We start from the raw sequence: 18,437 nt of genomic DNA on the forward strand, positions 1-18,437 counted from the left end.
CGGTTGCAGGACGACGTTTCAGCCGTTACAGCCTGTTTCACTGCTGCAGGCCGAAGCGACCGACTGGAGTGATACCTGAACCTTTGTTCTTCAAAGTCTGCAAAAAATAAAAATTCAGCCATTACAGCCCATTTCTGTGTACTTCAGCGTTTTCCAAAAGGCTCAAATACTCTGTGTGACATCCATGTTTTTATGACGTTCCTTGAGAGCTGATTTGATCATTGGTGTTCTCACTCAGACTCTCGTTCTCTTCAAACCTGCCCGTCGTATAATCAGTAAAGTGGAGCGACCTCGACCGCCTCTTTCTTCTCCCTTCTTTTCATCCTTTATTGTTTTTCTTTTCTCGTCCTCGCCGTCAGCAGCCGTGTGTTTCCTAGTCATGCATCAAGAGATCAAATCTAAAAGTAATACAATCTCTGGACTTACATCTCTGTGCTTTAATTTAAAAACCAACTCCTGCCGCCGTATACGTAGCTTTAAAGCTGAAATAAGTTATGCCGCCGCCGCTGCCCTCGCTTCACCCTCTGACAAGAACAATAGCGGCCGGCTCGCCTCAGAAAACTGTGTTTTACAATAATACTCGTCCACAAAGCAAGACCGACAATGTCAATGGTTTTATGGTGCGCTACACCGTGCAGCTAATGTTCTCCTGTGAGCCGGCATCGCTTCACTGCCTCTCCCTCTCTCTCGCTCTCCTCCTCCTCCCGGTGTCTCTCGCCCTCTCTCCCCCCCTCTGATTTTTTTCCCTCCTCTCTTTTATTCTCCTCAGCTCTCCCTCGCTCCCCCCTCTCCGTATGAAAAATCCATCCCGGCATGGGTTTTGACAGCCTGTCTTGGGTGGGTGTGTAGATTCAAATAATTCACTGTGCATAGACAGTCACTTTGGGCCTGCTTTGTGTTTTCTATTTGACTCCGTGTCACTTCCAGTCCCAGTCGGCGGGGGTTTCGCTTTCAGAGAAATCTGGAGGTTTATTTCAGGGTTTTTTTTTTTGTGAATATTTCCAAAGACAGGAGCCTTTAGAGGACCGACAGAGGCCTCACCTACGATTTAAGATTCACCTGCAGACCCAAACTTATCAGCCTACCGTTTGTCCATGAGCAAAAAAAAGTAGAAAAAATTACAATACAGTACTGAACTGTGGCCAAAACACGTCCTCATATTTGCATAAACCAGGTGTGAGTACAATGCATGACACATTACAGACACATACATCATCACCTGTGATTGTGACATCATGGAGGAGAAATAAACTCTGTGTTTTATGAACATTTCATCTCAAGTCAGCCTGACATTGGTGGCGCCGGTTATCTTGAGGTTGGTGCGACTCAAGTCCTCCAAGCGGGCGGCCCTGGTTTGAATCCGAATTGTGGCTCCTTTCCCACATGTCGTTCACACTCTCTCCCTGATTTCTGACTCTATCCTCTGTCGTAGCTCTACATTGACATAAAAATGAAATAAAAAAATCAGTCAGCCATCTTTGAAAAGGTCTCTTCTCCGAGAGCTCTAAATGAAGTAACGAGGGTTTGGATAGCGTGTGGTTGGACAGGATGAGTTTGCACTGAATGAAAACGGTCACAATCAAACGTTTTGTTTATTGTTGCCGTTGACGATCTCCGACGTCAGGACCTTTTTTTCTTTGTGTCCATTGAGCTACAGATGCCCAAACTGTCCACAGGTTTTTATTTTCCTGAATTAGTTTCTCACTTTAGATTTCTTTGACTTCTGTTTTCTTGTGTTGATCTGTTTTATTTGCAAACTTCTTTCTTGTATTTGACCTGTTTTGATTTTCCTGCCTTTAAATGATTCTCTTTCCCCCTCCTCTTCTTCTACATCTTTTTCCTTTTTTCTTCTTCTTCTTCTTCTTCTTCTGCTCCTGCTGGTTGTTTTCCCCGTCGTTAAGGAACCTCTTCACGTTTCTTTGTTTGTTTCACAGTGACCCCTACTGGGAGCGGCCGGCTAATGCGGGCAGCTGCTCCGCCGCCCGGCCCAAGACCCTTCACCTGGCCGGCCAGCAGCACACCTCGTCACCATGGTAACGTGTGCGCTCCTGGTAGCAGTAGTGGTAGAACAGTAGTGGTTGTAGTGTGTGTTTGTGTGTGTGTGCTCTGTTTGATTTGAGCTGTGTGAACATTAATTCTACTTAAAGATGTTTCTTTTAGTCATTGAGAGCACGATAAACATGACGTTAAAGACAGAGTCAGTATCTTTCTCCTTCAAAATACAATACAGACTTCTCCTAAAGTAAAGCTGCTCCATCGTCCCTTCAGGGCCTCCATACATGTGTGGTGGTGACTGTGTCTGCAGAGACCCTGTACTCTGACTGGATTTTACTGTTCTGGTTTGTTCTGGTTGACTCGGGACGTTTCTGGGGCAGAGCTGGTGTGTTTCCTCCAGCCAATGACAGCGCAGCAGGTGAGTTTAGGAGAGGATACAATTCAAAATCAAACCGGTGAATATGACTGACGTTGAAGTAGCAGCAAAGACGAGCGGATGAAGCTCGTTCTAAAACGAGGGTGAACCTTGTGTTGTGTTTTACCCGTGGACGTGGAGTTGGTCTGCTTCCTGTTGGACAGGCAGGTGACAAACAGCGGCGGTTAGCTTGTGCTAGCGTGTGTTAGCTTGCATTGTAGCTACAAGCAGTAAACGTGCACACTACGTCCTGCAGGGGGCGGAGCTTCTGGAGGAGCCCACGAGGAGAGGCCATGTTTGAATGTTGTGTTTACAACCTTCAACCGGGCCTAATTGGAAACTTGACTTTAGTCCAGCATGTGCAAATCAATAATGGAGTGATACCTAAATCGTCATATCAGCACAGCACTCCATGTTTTCTTTTGTTGATTGATTTCTATGAGTTTGTCTCATTTCAGGATTTGAACCCTGAGATTCTTAAGTGACAAAAACTTGTGTTTAAATCTTCTTAACCTAGATCTCAGCTGTGTTAGGAAATTGTACGGCTACAACAGTTGTTCAGCATGATGTGTGTGTGTGTGTGTGTGTGTGTGTGTGTGTGTGTGTGTGTGTATGTGTGTGGCTGTAATTTGCTCCTTCCTGGCTCCCGTATCACTACTCTTAAATCCGTCATCTTTCCCTCCTTTTCCCCTCCTCTTTCATCTTCTCATCAGTCTTTGAGAACAGAGAAAGGAAGGGATTTACCAGAAAGTCAACTGCAGCCTGATGCATTGTGTTTGTTACTTTGGTGTGTGTGTGTGCGTGCCTGTGTGTGTGTGTGTGTGTGTGTGTGTGTGTGTGGTGGATTACAGTAGTGCAGAATAAAGGAGGGATTTGTGTCGGAGTCGTGCGGAGAGCTGAAAGGAGACGACAGTTAATAACTCATTACAGGACGAGCTTTACACCATGTAGGTCTTATTTTAACACGCACACGCACACACACACACACACACACGCATGCATACACACATTCGCGCACATACACAAGTCTTCTCCCACACATCTGAAAAATGTGAAAATTCTTGCAGCACATCAGTCTGTAATGAGTGTTACCCATGGAATAAGAAAAGAGAAGTGTGTGCGTCCGTCTCTTCAGGGGGCTTTTCTGATGTGGGTGTGTGTGTGTGTGGATGTTTGTGTGTATAGGTGTGTGTGCGTGTGTGTCCAGAAGGTGAAATTGAGATAAATGGTCGAGGAGCCCGGTGGCCACAGAGGCCCCTGATATACACTCCACCTGTCTACTCTGCTTACAGCTGTGTGTGTGTGTGTGTGTGTGTGTGTGTGTGTGTGTGTGTGTGTGTGTATGTGTGTGTGTGTGTGTGTGTGTGTGTGTGTGTGTGTGTGTGTGTGTGTGTGTGTATGTGTGTGTGTGTGTATGTGTGTGTGTACTACCACACATGTTCATGTAAAGTATATTCAGGTCTCTATTCCAGTTTGACTGTTTCTCTGTTATACTGTTTGTATTGTACTCCTGAGTCCCTCCATTCTGTCAGTGTGTTTGTTCCTTTAGATGTGTGTTTGTTTGTTTGTGTGTGTGTGTCTTAGTGTGTGTGTGTGTGTGTGTGTGTGTGTGTGTGTGTGTGTGTGTAAGTAAGCAGAGAGGCTGTAAACTAAAAGAGACAGATATACCAGAGGGCTGTTGTTAATCAAATGCTACCTAAGCTAAGCTAGAGGAAGTGTGTGTGCGTGCGTGCGTGCGTGCGTGCGTGCGTGCGTGCGTGCGTGCGTGCGTGCGTGCGTGTGTGTGTGTGTGTGTTAAAGGAAAGAAAATATAAAACTCTGGCGTCTCATTTATTCATATTGCAGTCACATATACCAGGCCTCTAACTGCTGTACACCACTTCCACTTGCCACTAACTTTGGATAACAGGTATTGTTTTCAATCAAAACCGAGCCGTTTAAAAAAACATTCACCCCCCGTACAGTGTGTGTCGATCGAGACATGAGCGAATCAGATCTATTTGTTTTTTTGAACCAGGCTGTAAACATGTTAATCTCTCCTGTAAAAACAGGCTTTTTAGAATGGGTGTGTATGTGACTTCCTGTGCTTCTGCAGCCAGCCTCTAGTGGACACTCGAGCTGCAGCACAGATGTGTGAATTAGCGGTCATTCTTACCACCCTCTGTCTCCCTCTCTTTTTGTCACCATTTCTCAATCCTCCAGCTCCTATCTTTCTCTCTTTCTCTCTCTCTCTCTCTCTCTCTCTCTCTCCCTCTCTGTATTGTTTCATGCATGTGCCCCCCCCCCCCCCCCCTCCTGTGTCACACGTGTCGACTCCTGGCGTGTCGCTGACTGTGTTCAACTTTCTCTCTTTGATACCACTCTTTCCTCTCTCACCTTTCCTTTCGGTGTAACCTACTTTCCAGAAAATACGATACAGATTCTTCTTCTTCTTCTCTCTGTGTTTGTCTTTTTCTTTTCGGAGCGCGCTCCCTGGATTCAATAATTTAACCTTTTCTCTTGTTTTGTCTTTTATTTCTCTGTATTTTATCATCTACCTGAGTCTTTGTCTGGCAGGAAACATGTTAATAATGGATTGTATAGATTTAGACCGGCAGCTGGTGTGTGCGTGTGTGTGTGTGTGTGTGTGTGTGTGTGTGTGTGTGTGTGTGTTACCTGTGTGTGTGTGTGTGTGTGTGCAGCGCGGATCTTTTGATGTGGTCAGGTGATGTTTGGAGTCCAGCAGCATTGATCTTGAGGGCCGTCTGTCTGATTGCTCGTGAAATCAACAGTCAGAATGTTTGAAGAGCTTTGTTTGATACACATCAGCAGGTAGACGTTTCGCTAATTTCACCTGAAGCCTTGTTTACCTTCAAGAACTCGAACAAGAAGATGAGAAACTTTCAGATTTCAAACTGCTCTGATTAGTTTCTGTGTGTGAGTGAGTTTGCCGAGTAGCCACGGCGTGCATATATTTTGTTTTTATTTGGAATGATCAACACCTTCCTGTAGTTGTGCTGTTTCCACCACCAGGGGGCTCTCAATCACAACAATAACAAAAAGATGACATTTATGAGTATGAGTCATGATTTCTCTGTATGTTTTTTCCTTTATTTTAACTGTATTGCTTTGTACAGCATTTTGATTTAAAGCGCTTTATAAATAAAGTTATTATTATTATTATTATCTAGGCTGGCGGGGAATCATGGGAGTTCTCTCTGCTACAACCCCTTTCCCCCAGAGTTGACCGTAGTCATGACGACCGGGCTAAACCAACCTGAGGAAGAGAATATGTTTACCGACGAGCTACTGTATCCGAGAATAATCTACATGACGTTTTTATCACAGCAGCACAAACAGCAACAGGACGACAGCTTTCAGGAGCAGCTCATGCTTCATTATGCCGCAGTCTTTGACGTAACATCCGGTTTCCACAGCAACGATTAACATGTCGTGTGTGTCAATAGCGACTCTGTCAAGGCAACCGCCACATCAAGACACGTTCCATTAGAATTTACAAACAAACAAACAACAAACTAACAAACTTACGGATTTCTCTGGCTTTGAGAACTGTAGGAAATCTTTGAGGGGCGGTATAGAGCTCTACGACGGAGGATTAAAAATTATTATTTTTTATTTCGAGATTAAACTCGTAAATTTACGAGATTAATCTCGAAATTTAACTTTTTAAAATAATTTTTCTTACGTGGCCCTAATCCTCCGTCGTAGAACTCAACAAAAACATACAAAAATAGGTTTAGTCAATTTTGTTATTTATTTTGTATTTTGATGTAATCTAATACATTCTACATATTTGACCTTTAAAGCTGCAGCCTGAATAAAATGGATTCCCTGCAGAAATTGTTCCAACTTCCAGAACATTCCTGGCGTCCTATAAGGTGTTCGAAAAGTGTCTTAAAGTATTTTTTGTTTCATCTGGAGTGTCAGTGTGGATGTGCTGTTTGGAAAGAGTTAGATGGCTTCTTTTTGTTCTCTGGAGGGAATAAAACAGCAGCAGAGCTTCATCTGATAACGTGTTGCTGCCATCTCTCTCTGACTGCTATGAATCAGGTGTTGTCACCACCGGGCCTCCGCTCAGCCCTGTGCGGAGAATACCCCAAAACATCCAGATAAACATTTACACTCTTCATTTGGCCTCTCTTAACATTCCTGAACACACGCAGGAGCCTGTCAGTGAACGCCACATCACTCCCCCTACCTGCAAGTCCCTCACCTGCTTTCACATCAGAGCCTCATCTTTGACACGTGGTGTACCTGAGCGCTGAGGAGAGGCGTGCCACAGTCCCAAAGCGCCCCTCGAAAAAACTGTTCAAAGCGACGTCTTTTTCACTTTTAGAGGAGCGTTCAATAGCAGCAGTGTCCCCCCCCCCCCCCCGCTTGTCTCTCTGATAACTCCCTCTTCTCCTCGTCTATCCATCCTCATAACTGCAAATCCCTCACCTCATTGGACAGCTACCCACCTGTGGCGCCCGCAAAGACTCGCTCAAATCCAGAGCAAACACACGCTCCTTTTTATTCCCTCAACATGTGTTTGTTTTGCCTGATTCCGGGGGTTTTGTTTACAGTGAAAAGATTTGACTTTCACCCCCTGTCTTCACCTGCCTGTGCCGCTGTGCCGCTGCTCGCTGTAGCCTGCGGCACTTTTTTTTTCCTCTGCATCGCCCGGGCTTGTTACTGCAGCGAGATTCCCACCCCCTACCCCCCCCCCCCCCCCCCACCCCCGAGGAAGACGGAGCGCTGCAGAGACAGCACGCACATGAAATAAAGCCGCTGTTTTGCTCCATTTTGGATCCTATAGATGTGCTTTAACGGGAGTACTGGGAGCTTCCTCTGCTGGATGTTCTGGAAGTTAAAGTTAGACAGAGGGAGGGAGAGGGACAGAGCCTCGTAGGATACAAACTTCATCACTTTTAACCATATTCTGTATTTAAAATCCGCCTTTAACTCTTGTAACTTCAAGTTTTACTTGTCGTCAAACCTACCAAGAGGTGCTTCAAAATTCTAATTTCAGCTCTCTGAACTGCCCTGATTCTTAAGATTCAGATATTTAGACATGACTGTAACTCCTTAAATGTGTAAATCTCTGAATTTGACTGTAAAGATGCTGTTCCCGGCCTCGTTCTCGTTACCTATTGAGGCTGAATGGACAGGGGACACACTTTCAACACATTTGCATTTTTCAGTTGGCCATGTTGGCTATCGAGTCACAGCCGTTTTGTGTTGTTCTATTCGCTCGCAGACTTAAAGATCCTTCTGTTTTTTTTTTTGCCGTGCATACAGGATATTTGAACATGCTTCCCTGACAGGCTCAGGTTGTTACACTATGTGTGTGACAATATCACAAAAAGGATCCTTGCAGAGAGAGACTTTTTTTTTACAGATGGAGACGATTATTTAACCTCAAACAGCTGTGACATCACTCTCTACAAACACACCAGACTACATTGAAAAAAACTGTAATTTTACTTCATGTTATACAGGAGTTGCTGGTCTTCTGCTGCCTCTGTCAGTTCAGCCGATATTATTTATAACACCCCCTCCTCTCTAGAGTGGATGCTCACACAGGTTGCCATGTGGTGGACACTGAAGCTTCAGTGTTTATCCAGCTCTGCATCGGTCTGTAAACCTTTCTGTGTTCTAACCTCTCCATTTTTCAAAAGCATCTCCAATATTGATCCTAGTTTGAGCACGTTTCTGCTCGTGGAGCTTATTAGAAACATGCAGAGGCTTTTTAGGTCGGGTACAATCACTTCTATCTGAACCACTTCTCTTGCCCGCTTCCATCGCTGCAACACCTGTTGGTTTGACCTGATAACTGCTCTCATATCTGGCAAACTGAGGGGCGTCCCAAACGGCCGTGTGGGGGTGCCTTAAAACCGTCTACCTTCTCTGGTCCAAACAAATCCAGAGCATTCAGGACCAGAATCTAAAGTTAGAAGGAGGACATACTGGCTGCTGCATTGTTGTCAGAGAAGTCAGCACTTCAACATAGCATGTTTCCTTAATGTCTGATCATATAGTAAGGTCACTTTCATTTCACTCACTACACATCTTACTGGTTGGACCTTAAATACAAACAAAAAGAAGCTTCAAACACATGAAGCTGCTCGAGTGATTTAATTCATTCAAGTGAATTAAAATATCATTAACCATTCGGCGTGTTTATAGAGGAGCGGCCGATTTTCAATTAGTGTAAATTTATAATAAAAACATGAAGAAGAAGAAAAAAAAAATCAGGAATGTGTGGTTCAGGTTGAAGAAGTGACGGAGCGAAGAGCCTCGAGCCAGAGAGCAACGAGCCGGCCTCTGATGTGAGCCTTATTAATTTAATTTACTCCGTCCAGAGAGAGAGAGAGAGAGAAAGAGTGTGTGTGAGAGAGAGAGTGAGAGAGAGAGAGAGAGAGTGTGTGAGAGAGAGAGAGAGAGAGTGTGTGTGAGAGAGAGAGAGAATTTGTAATTTGGTGTGTTTTGAAGAAAAAAAAAAAAAAGATCAAAGCCAAATGAAGTGGAGCAGGTTCCATGTAATGTGAGATTTTGAAGCCCGGAGCATTAACGTTTCTGAGTGTTGCAATGAAGCTGCTTTTTAAGATTGTGTGTGTTTGAAATTTACATAAACACACACACACACACACACACACACACACACACACACACACACACACACACACACACACACACACACACACACACACACACGTGCATACATTAAACCACTCACACTGTTATGTACATACGTGTGTCCATGTGTGTGTGTCCGTGTGTGTGTGTGTGTGTGTGTGTGTGTGTGTGTGTGTGTGTGTGTGTGTGTGTGTGTGTGTGTGTGTGTGTATGTGTGTATTTGCAGGCGTAGTTTCAATCATATCAAAGAATAACTATTAATACTAATAAATAATAATAGTAATAATAATTCATCTACATTTGTGTATTCTTTTCTTGGTCTTTGACGCTTTAAGGAAAAACTGCATTATGTCAAACCTGAAGGTCACTGTGCACTAGAGCCTCCTGTGGCTTAAATAAGTATTACAATAACAGACTCTTTAAGGTCACATATGATACTAAATCCACTTCACCATGTTCCTATTAACTCTAATATGTTTTTCTAGTCTGTCTAAAAACCCCCCAATGATGAGAAAAGTCCATCGTCTTTTGTCTGTTTCACTTTTCAGAAAATCTGTGCTCAAACAGGCCATTTGGAGATGTTCCCTTCATGACATCACAAAGGGCAGTAACCCCTCCCCCAGGTGGGTGACACTCCCACAGCTAGGTGTTTGTTCTGCCCTCTGAGTCTGCCTTCTCACTGTAAACAATAGGACATGGAGCGAGAAAGCCCGAGACACCCAAGTCCTTCCAGAGAGGGGGCGTGGTCAGACACAGCTCATTTACATTTAAAGGTACAGACACACAAACAGCCTGTTCTGAGCAGGGCTGAAATAGAGAGGTTTATAGACATGATCAAATACAGGATCAGAGTGGATTTAGAACAAGAAACTTCACAGACATGTTTTGGGGAGCTCTGAGACTTATTTACGCTGGTTGAAGAGGAGGAGAATATGTGACCTTTAAAGAAGCACCAGACGCATATTTGTTCCTCCTGTTTTTAAAGACAAAAAAAGGAACAAAAATAACATATTTGCTTCAGATTTACTTTGTGTTCTCAGGTCATAATAAAAGTAATTAGACTAGACATAGAAAATATAAAATTTTGCTTGTAGAAGAGCTTTCTCAACTTTTGCACAATTTTGGACGAAGTGCACGTGTCTGTGTGTGTGCGTGCGTGTGCATGTGCGTATGTGCGTGTGTGTGTGGATTTGGCTATTGGCCGTCAGCAGTTTGATTGACAGGCGGTAGCAGCTGATGTTATTCATGAGCGTCTTTTTCTTCACGTTTCAGCCATAATTAATAAACTCACATGGCTGTAAGGTAAGTGTGAAATATTAACCAGAACTCACTCGCTCGCGCTCTCTCTCTCTCTGACACACACACACACACACACACACACACACACACTGAGAGCATACTACAGGTACACAGTTCACTTTAGAGAGGAGGGTTAGGGGTTAGCTAAAACTTATAAACATCATGTGAATAATCTTTACACGTGTCAGTCCTTAAAATCTGAAAATGGTTAAAAATAATCTGATGCGACATCTTTAAAAGACATGCCATCAAACATCTCACTTTAGGGCTCACAAACTTAACCCGGTTTTGTATCACATGACCTGTCAGGTGACCTCAGGGGTTGTATATATGTGGAAGTGTGTCCATTCAATTGTTCATGTCTGATGAAGGGCGAGGGTCAGATGAAATTCAGTTTAATTGGAGCAGCTTCTGGTGTGCAGACTTTTTCTATCTCACAAAGCAGTGGCTCTAAATGTACAAATTTTGCAACGACAGTAGGAAACTTCCCTAAGTGATGACAGCACTCCCTCTCGTTGCCCTGCTGAGCGCCGCATGCATTATTTCTGTGAAAAACAAAAGTTTGTCGATGGAGGCAAACAAAGAAAAATGAAGAGGAATTATTCGTATGAAGGAGAGAACAAAGACAGAGGAAAAAAGAGGATATAGCGTGGGGACGTTGGCGGACATGATGGTGATGAGGCCCCAAAAAGTGAAGACAAACTCTCAGCTTGTTTTAGCGAAACTTTGACAGCTTGATCTTTGATTTTGATTTGTGTTGCAGTGATTTAAAATAAAATAGAGCAGGTTGCAGGGGCCTGAAATAATGACATCCTGATGCAGGTCTGTTAAAAGTCAGAACGGTTTCCATGACAGTTTCACTGACATCCCTCCCTGACATTGGAAAAAGCCAACCTGCAAAAGCTGCAGAAAATGTTCGCTTGAGGTCTAACCACACCTTTACACACACACACACACATCAAACACACACACACACACCTGTGAGAGACAGCCAGGTGTGTGTGTTAGAGAGAGAGAGAGCGAATTAGGGAGTCTTACACAGAATTTAAACAAGTAACTAAAGTACATGAAGGAGCAGCAGCAGGCGGACTGAATGAGCTGCTTTTGTTGTTTACTTTCTGTCAAACACATACACACACACACACACACACACACACACACACACACACACACACACACACACACACACACACACACCCACACACTTACACACCCATCTCCCTGATCCAAGTTGATAGACAGACCAGATGTGTGAGTGTTTGTCTTTTCCTGCACCTGCATACATTTGTGTGTCTATATGCTGGTGTGTGTGTGTGTGTGTGTGTGTGTGTGTGTGTGTGTGTGTGTGTGTGTGTGTGTGTGTGTGTGTGTGTGTGTGTGTGTGTGTGTGTGTGTGTGTGTGTGTGTGTGTGTGTGTGTGTGTGTGTGTGTGTGTGTGACAGCCAGTCACCTTGCAGGTCTGCAGCTCACGGTTGCATGAATAAACATGACTGCCTGTCCACATCCATCCCAGCTCCTCTGCACTCTGCTTCATTTTAGCGACTCCATCAGGTTCTCCTCTCTTCTGTTTTCAGACGTATAGATGGAGCACTTTAAACTCAAACATCCACAAAGTGTGGATCCTTTATTTGCATTTCACTGTAGTTTAATATTTCTTTATTGTAATCTTTGGAATAAGGTGCAGCTCAGTGTTTACAGGTACTGAAGTAGAAGGCTGTTGTTTTCATAATTCGATCTGTTTCTGCATCTGAAACTCGACGCTTCTTCTTCCTCTCTGCATTCTGATGCTGCTCTTTTCTGATGCACAGACTCCAAATATACACCTGATACTTTTTTAGGACCAGGAAACCGCTTCTGCTCATCTGGAGGATGCTGTTTTAAAATCAGAGTTTTAGCTAGTTTTCATCATTGATATGGTCTTCCGGTTCATTTGATCAGTGTGAACACAAACTATGCCGTACTCTGGTGCTGTGCCGAGTCCGCTTGAAGAGGTGGTCTGGGGTCTGATTCATGTGTACTCGAGTACGGTCCGTGGGAGATGTGAATGCAACCGTGCTCTAACAAAGAATTTGACCGCCATATAACATGATCCCAAATGGCTCCTGTTGCTTTAAAAAACGTCAAACAACATGTTGCTTTGTTGATTGTTTGTCGCTTGTTTTGACGTCATGTTGATAAAGGGATGGAATATATGATCAGAAGTTTTATTTTGAAATTGACTGTACGCTTCTGTTCAGCTTGATGTATTTGAAATGGAGCAGAGCGTAATGGCGCTGCTGGCAAGCTCTGGTGGAAACAGGAGAGTTGAGTAGAGAGGCAGTGAAGGCGCTGACGGACCGCGGCGCACACACTATGTGGAAATTAGCAGTTAATCTCTGCCTGTTTTTTGACCGACTCCTCTGGATTTCTTTGCCGACTGTGTTTTCCTCACCCTGTCCCCGAATCTTGGACTTCATCAAATCGTTTTACGCTTCTGAACGCTCTCTCTGAGTCTGCGTGTGGATCCATGGCGTGCTTATCTTTGTGTCAGACGTTGGAATGGATTCAAGACCGCTGATCAAGAAATTAAAACAAAACAAGAAAGCAGGAGTCTGAATGTGTAGAAAAAGCTGAAACGCAGGCAGCAGCGAGAGAGAGCGAGGTGTGACCATGAGGTGATGGCGATGAAATGCAGGATCTGTCAGCTGCAGAGACGTAATCCAGCATGAAGAAGATCTGCAGAGTCCGTCTGTCTGACGATGAACCCGTCTCTCTCTCTCTCTCTCTCTCTCTCTCTCTCTGTCTGTTTACCATCTGTCTCTGTTTCCAATCAACACAATCCGACCTCGGGTAAACTTTTCCATTTCTCTCTCTCTCTCTCGCTCCAGCATCAACCCGCTCTCCGTCTGTTTTTCTGCCTTTTCAAACGAGCGCGCGTGTATCAAAAGTTTTGCTTTTGTGCACAAACACGCTCTATTAACAAACCCGGGCGATTAGTTTTTGCGGCTCTGGCGGCTCACCTGAGGACTTCACACACCTCTGCCTTTGATTTGTGTTCCAGCCGCCTTTTGATTCACAAATGATTCGTCGTTCCTGAGCTGAACTTGATCTGTAACTTTTAATTGGATTGAGTTCAGCGCGGCTCGAGCACGGGAGGCCGTCGGCAGTCGGCTGTCAGAGACTTTGGGGAGGCGAGGCGGCTGCAGCGCTGCCTGGAGTTAGCTCTAATTAACCGTGCACACCAGTTAGCTTATTTTTGGGGGATAATTTGTGTTTTTTATGGTGCTGGTGGTTGTTTGATCTCTTGCTCGGACTAACAGAGAGGTTTTAAAAACTGTATTTTTACACGTCAGCCTCGATGGATCCAGAGTTTAATACAGTGAATCTATAAGTCTGGTCTGAGGACATGAAGTGGAGGACTGAGAGTTCCCCTGATAAATTAATTCACTATACATTACACCATGTAAAGAATATCAATCAAAGAGGAGGACAGAAAATAGGAGCTTAAGTGCTTCCTCTGGTTGACCCTCTTGGTTAGCAGACAGACAGGTAGACAGGAAAGAAGACAGACAGGCTTTAAGGTCCTCGTCCTGTCTGTGTCTCTCACTTTTTGTGGAGATTCAAGTGTGAAAGTCTGCCTCAGATTGGCTCCTCGTCTGTCGTCAGAAGTCTATCTGTTTGATGATAGTCGGATAGACACGCTGCATTTAGAAACCACTCTCTCTCTCTCTCCGCACATCCTGTACCTGTTGCTCGCCCTTCTCTCGCCCCATCTCTCCCTGTGATTACCTCCCCCCTCCCCCCCTCCCTTTCTCTCTCTCACCCACCCGTCCCGTCCTTCTCGGCAGGATCTCAGCCTATTACTTCCAGTCATGGTCTGCTTGCTGCATGGAAAAGATTTAGCTGGCAATCCCTCTCTCAGATAGAGCGAAGGCAGGGCCGGGCTGAGCCGAGCCGAGCTGGGCTGAGCCAAGATAACGGTTAAAGAGCTACACCAGCTGCTGCTGTTAATGTCAGAAAATTAACTGGGGGAGTTCCTTCTATAGTCACAAGAGTGTCAGGGAGTGTGTACCTCAGATATCCATGAAAAACTCTGATGTTTTTAAGATATATAAGCAAACATCGTCTGCATAGAATAGAAGAAACGTCAACTGCACAATAAAATTCTTCTTATATAACAGAAAAGCCAGCTTGTTCTCTCTCTAAGTCGTCATAAATAGCAGCTTAGTCACCAACTTGTCACTTTGAGTACCACTATGGCATTGTTTCTGTACGTTATCCTCTATGTCAGTGGTTCCCAACTGGTGGGTCGGGACCCAAAAGTGGGTCTTGGAGCTGTTTTCAGTGGGTCGCAAGCATGTGCCTGGAAAATACCTGGTCTCAAACAGTCTGGCAAGCGCTTTTTTAAACGTGTTAGTTTTGTTAAGTTTCTTGCTTCCTTCAGCTGTTTTGGGTGGCTGTGGCTAAGTGGTAGAGTCGGTCCTCTCCCAACGGGAAGGTTAGGGGTTCGATCCCCAGCTCCTGCAGCTTCATCTCTGATATGTCCTTTGGCAACACTTAACCCCGAAAAAGCTCCCGCTGCTTCATCAGCGGCATAACCATGTGTATCAACACCTTAACATGGCTGGGCAAGTTTCTATTTTCCATGTATTGACGGTATCTACCGAAGCTGTGGAGACCTAAACATGCTGCTTAGATGCTACCTTGAAGTTTAGAGCCAAAGACTGAGCTGCCTCGTGTGACGTTTTGGTTGCTGGAACATTTTAGAACAACAGAAGTGTTAAAGCATCAGCTGTGTGTGCCTCTTTGTGTTTGGTGTGTTTTTGTCCTCATGAAACTCAGTTTACAGCTGGGGTGGGGGGGGGGGGGTCTTTCAGGTGGATCGATCACTGATCCTGTTAGCCAAACACACTCTCCGTGTTTCCCGACTGAAGCAGACTTTTTATAGAGTCCTTTAATTATCAGCTCCATAGTTTTTACTGTGGCGGCCGGCCTGACTGCATTAGGCAGGATTGAAAAGCAAACGGGGTGAAATGTATAAAGAGGCGTTTTACTGCCCAGTTAAACACACACTGTGGCTAAAAACACGGGCTCGTTGGTGAGCTAATGATTTACACTGTGTTGTTCTCCTTGTTGGTAATTTACTAATTGGCTTGGAGTCTAAACTCTGAGGGGGAATAAAACCTCATTTGTTTGCTGATGCTGAAAGTAAGTGCTCTGCAACGTAATTGATTGAATAATTTGATTATTCATCTTTTAAACTCTTCTCCGGTCTCTGTTTTTTTATGATGATTACTTCTTTCCTCGCTATTTGACTTCAGGAAAACATTTGATGCTCATGAGTGTATTAAAAGGAGCAGCACAAAGGCTCAAAAACATGAAGACCACACAGACATCAAACCGACTTTACCTTCAATTTAAACAATAATTCTGAAGATTTTTAAGTTGTATATGTAGAAGAAACTGTCTCGGTCATCCAGGTCACTGGCTTTTGGATCAAACACAGAAAGAATTGATTTAGTGTCAGCTGTCGGCACTTATTGTGCGTTCACACTTTCAGAAAACTTCTGATAAAAACGTCACGTAAATTATACTCGGATACATTAGCTCGTCATTAAACATGATCTCTTCCTCACGTTGGTTTCGCCCGGTTGTCATGACTACGGTCAATGCTGAGTTTTTTGTCATCGAGGGGATGGGGGATGGGAGTAACAGAAAGAAGCACTCCCATGATTCCCTGCTAGCGTTGACATCATCCTTTGTTTTTGTTTTGATGGAGAGCCCCCTGGTGGTGGAATTTAAATAATGTGCGCTTAAATAGTGAAATTAGTCCTTTAAAATAGCGTTTGAGGACAAGTGACTCAATCTTAAATGCTTCTGACTCTCTCCTCTCTCTCTCTCTCTCTCTCTCTCTATCTATCTATCGTTGTCTTGGAAACACACACACACACACACACACACACACACTCACACACACACACACACACACACACACACACACACACACACACACACACACACTGTAACACCTGTTCTGGAAAACTACCTGTAGCTGCAACACACATAGAATAACACACACACACTCACCGTCTGGTCAAAATTCTTAATCATCGCTGGACAAAAGACATTTCCCTCTCCCTTCTTACCCTCTCTCTCTATCTCTCTCTCTCTCCATTCTTCGTCTATGTCTCTCGCCCGCTGCTATTGTTCCTCCCGTAGGTGTTTAAACCTGCCGGGCTGACAGGGAACTCCCTCCGGAGGGCTGAGATCACAGATGCTCTGCTGATGGGATGTCCAGTTAGTTAACGCACACATTCTCGTCCACACGTGGACACACACAAACACTTTGACCATCACGTCTTCATTCAAGGACGAGTGTCAGACGCCAATACACACCTACACACAGACGCACACACAAAGAGACGCAGACACACACACACACACACAGACGCACACACACAGACAGGTCCATCTGGCCAGGAGAGGTGGTAATGTGTCTGCAGGTCAGGCAGGAGGCCAGCTGTGTTTGTTGGAAGCTTCAGTGAGTCTGCCGGGTCCTGCCATGATTAAGAACTCAAACTTGCCCTCATGCATAGTGTGTGAGTGTGTGTGTGTGTGTGTGTGTGTGTGTGTGTGTGTGTGTGTGTGTGTGTGTGTCTCTTTGTGTCTGAATGTGTGTCAAGAAAGAAAAACAAGGCAGAAAAAGAGATAAAGATTTTCGAGCCGGATAAACTAGAGGTTCATGTCTAACTTTTCCAGCATCTTTTTATTCTTGGTTTTATTCTCTTACACACAACAACTCTGAACTCTAAAAATGATGCAGCCCACAGTTTGGCTGGGCTTGAGTGCATGTCGATAACAAATGACCCTCTCTTGAATTTTCACCACCGGTCATACACATTGTTTTGGTTTTATTCCTGCAGCTTTTAAAGCAGCAACAGGCGGCAGCAGGTCAAACTCTGTGTCATTAGGCGAGCAGACTCTGATGTAAAAAAGTTTTGACTACTTCTATTTCAAAAGTTTTAAATGCTTATATTTCATGGTGGGATTTGAAGTCTGCAAAGGTACTTAGAGGACAGTTTAAGAGACGCCTGTGTTGATGGTTATTATAAAACGATGCAGTATGGCCTGCGACGTGAGCTGCCTTTCAACCACAACTTTCATTCAGTCGTACAGTGTACATGAGTCCTTCTGTTAGCATCCTGTTGGTCTGATCTGTTTCTTAAAGACCTCAAATGCAACAGGAATAAGTAAACCCAGCGTTGCCATATGCGGCCTTGAGTGCAAATACGTTTGATTGCCAATTAAAGAATCCATTAGCCTTCTTTAAAATCTGTACGTCCACATTAGCCCTACATGACCCGGTGTGACCCTGAACTGAAGCACCTCTATGGCTCCTCTCTCTGGTTAGAAATTCCCCACACTCAGTCGTATCATAGCGTGCAGCTCTCTTCACGCTGACGCCCACACGCAGCCATTGTGAGCTTGAAAGGCTAAAAAGCTATTGAAGCTAATTGCAGCAACAAAAGCTCAAGAAGTGTTTATGCAAATCCTCCTCTCATTCTGCCTCCTCGTCGTCTTTCTAGTCTCAGCGTCGCCTCCTTCAGCCTGCTTCACTATTCGTCAGTTTTCGTCTCTTTCACTCGTTTCTTTCCCTCCACAGATTCACCTCTGGTGCTTTCTGCCTGTCGTCATTCTTCCTTCCTCTAATGTCTTACCTCCACGTTTTCTCTCATCTTTCCATTTTGTTATCCTTCTGTCATGAGTAAAGGAAAAAGAAGGGATATTTCACGATGACTCGACCTTCTCATTAATTTAATTTTGAACTGTGTTTGGAGTTTGTCTGCTCGACTACCCATCTAGCCGTTTTCACACATGCACTCCTGAAAATATCTGGATCATTTCAGGAGGACTGCTCCTGAAATCCTCCTGATCTGGTTGTTCACACATGCACCTCAGAGCGGGAGACTATCCCTGAAGTGTCAGGGCCAAGCAACAGAGTCCTCTATACGACGCTATAATTACCTGGAGTCCTTTACAGCTAACAGCTAGGTAGCCCCCAAAACGTTTCCCATTGCTCCCAACGAATAGCTATGATATGATATAGAAAAGGGATTACAAATATGAGAAT

General features: G+C 44.4%; 1 protein-coding gene across 4 annotated transcripts in view; it reads left to right on the plus strand.

The window, feature by feature from the left end:
- The window catches only part of LOC109990029 (neuronal PAS domain-containing protein 3), a 236,154-nt gene that overhangs the window by 60,859 nt on the left and 156,858 nt on the right, over positions 1–18,437 (plus strand). For 3 of the 4 annotated variants that reach the window (XM_065947745.1, XM_065947744.1, XM_065947746.1), the window contains exon 2: positions 1,935–2,033. The exons of the other annotated variant lie outside the window; for it this stretch is intronic. In XM_065947745.1, coding sequence (XP_065803817.1) covers positions 1,935–2,033 — 99 coding nt within the window. The remainder of the gene's footprint in view (positions 1–1,934; positions 2,034–18,437) is intronic. 4 annotated transcript variants of the gene reach the window in all.

Source organism: Labrus bergylta, chromosome 18 (assembly GCF_963930695.1).
Source record: "Labrus bergylta chromosome 18, fLabBer1.1, whole genome shotgun sequence".
Classification (NCBI taxonomy): domain Eukaryota; kingdom Metazoa; phylum Chordata; class Actinopteri; order Labriformes; family Labridae; genus Labrus; species Labrus bergylta.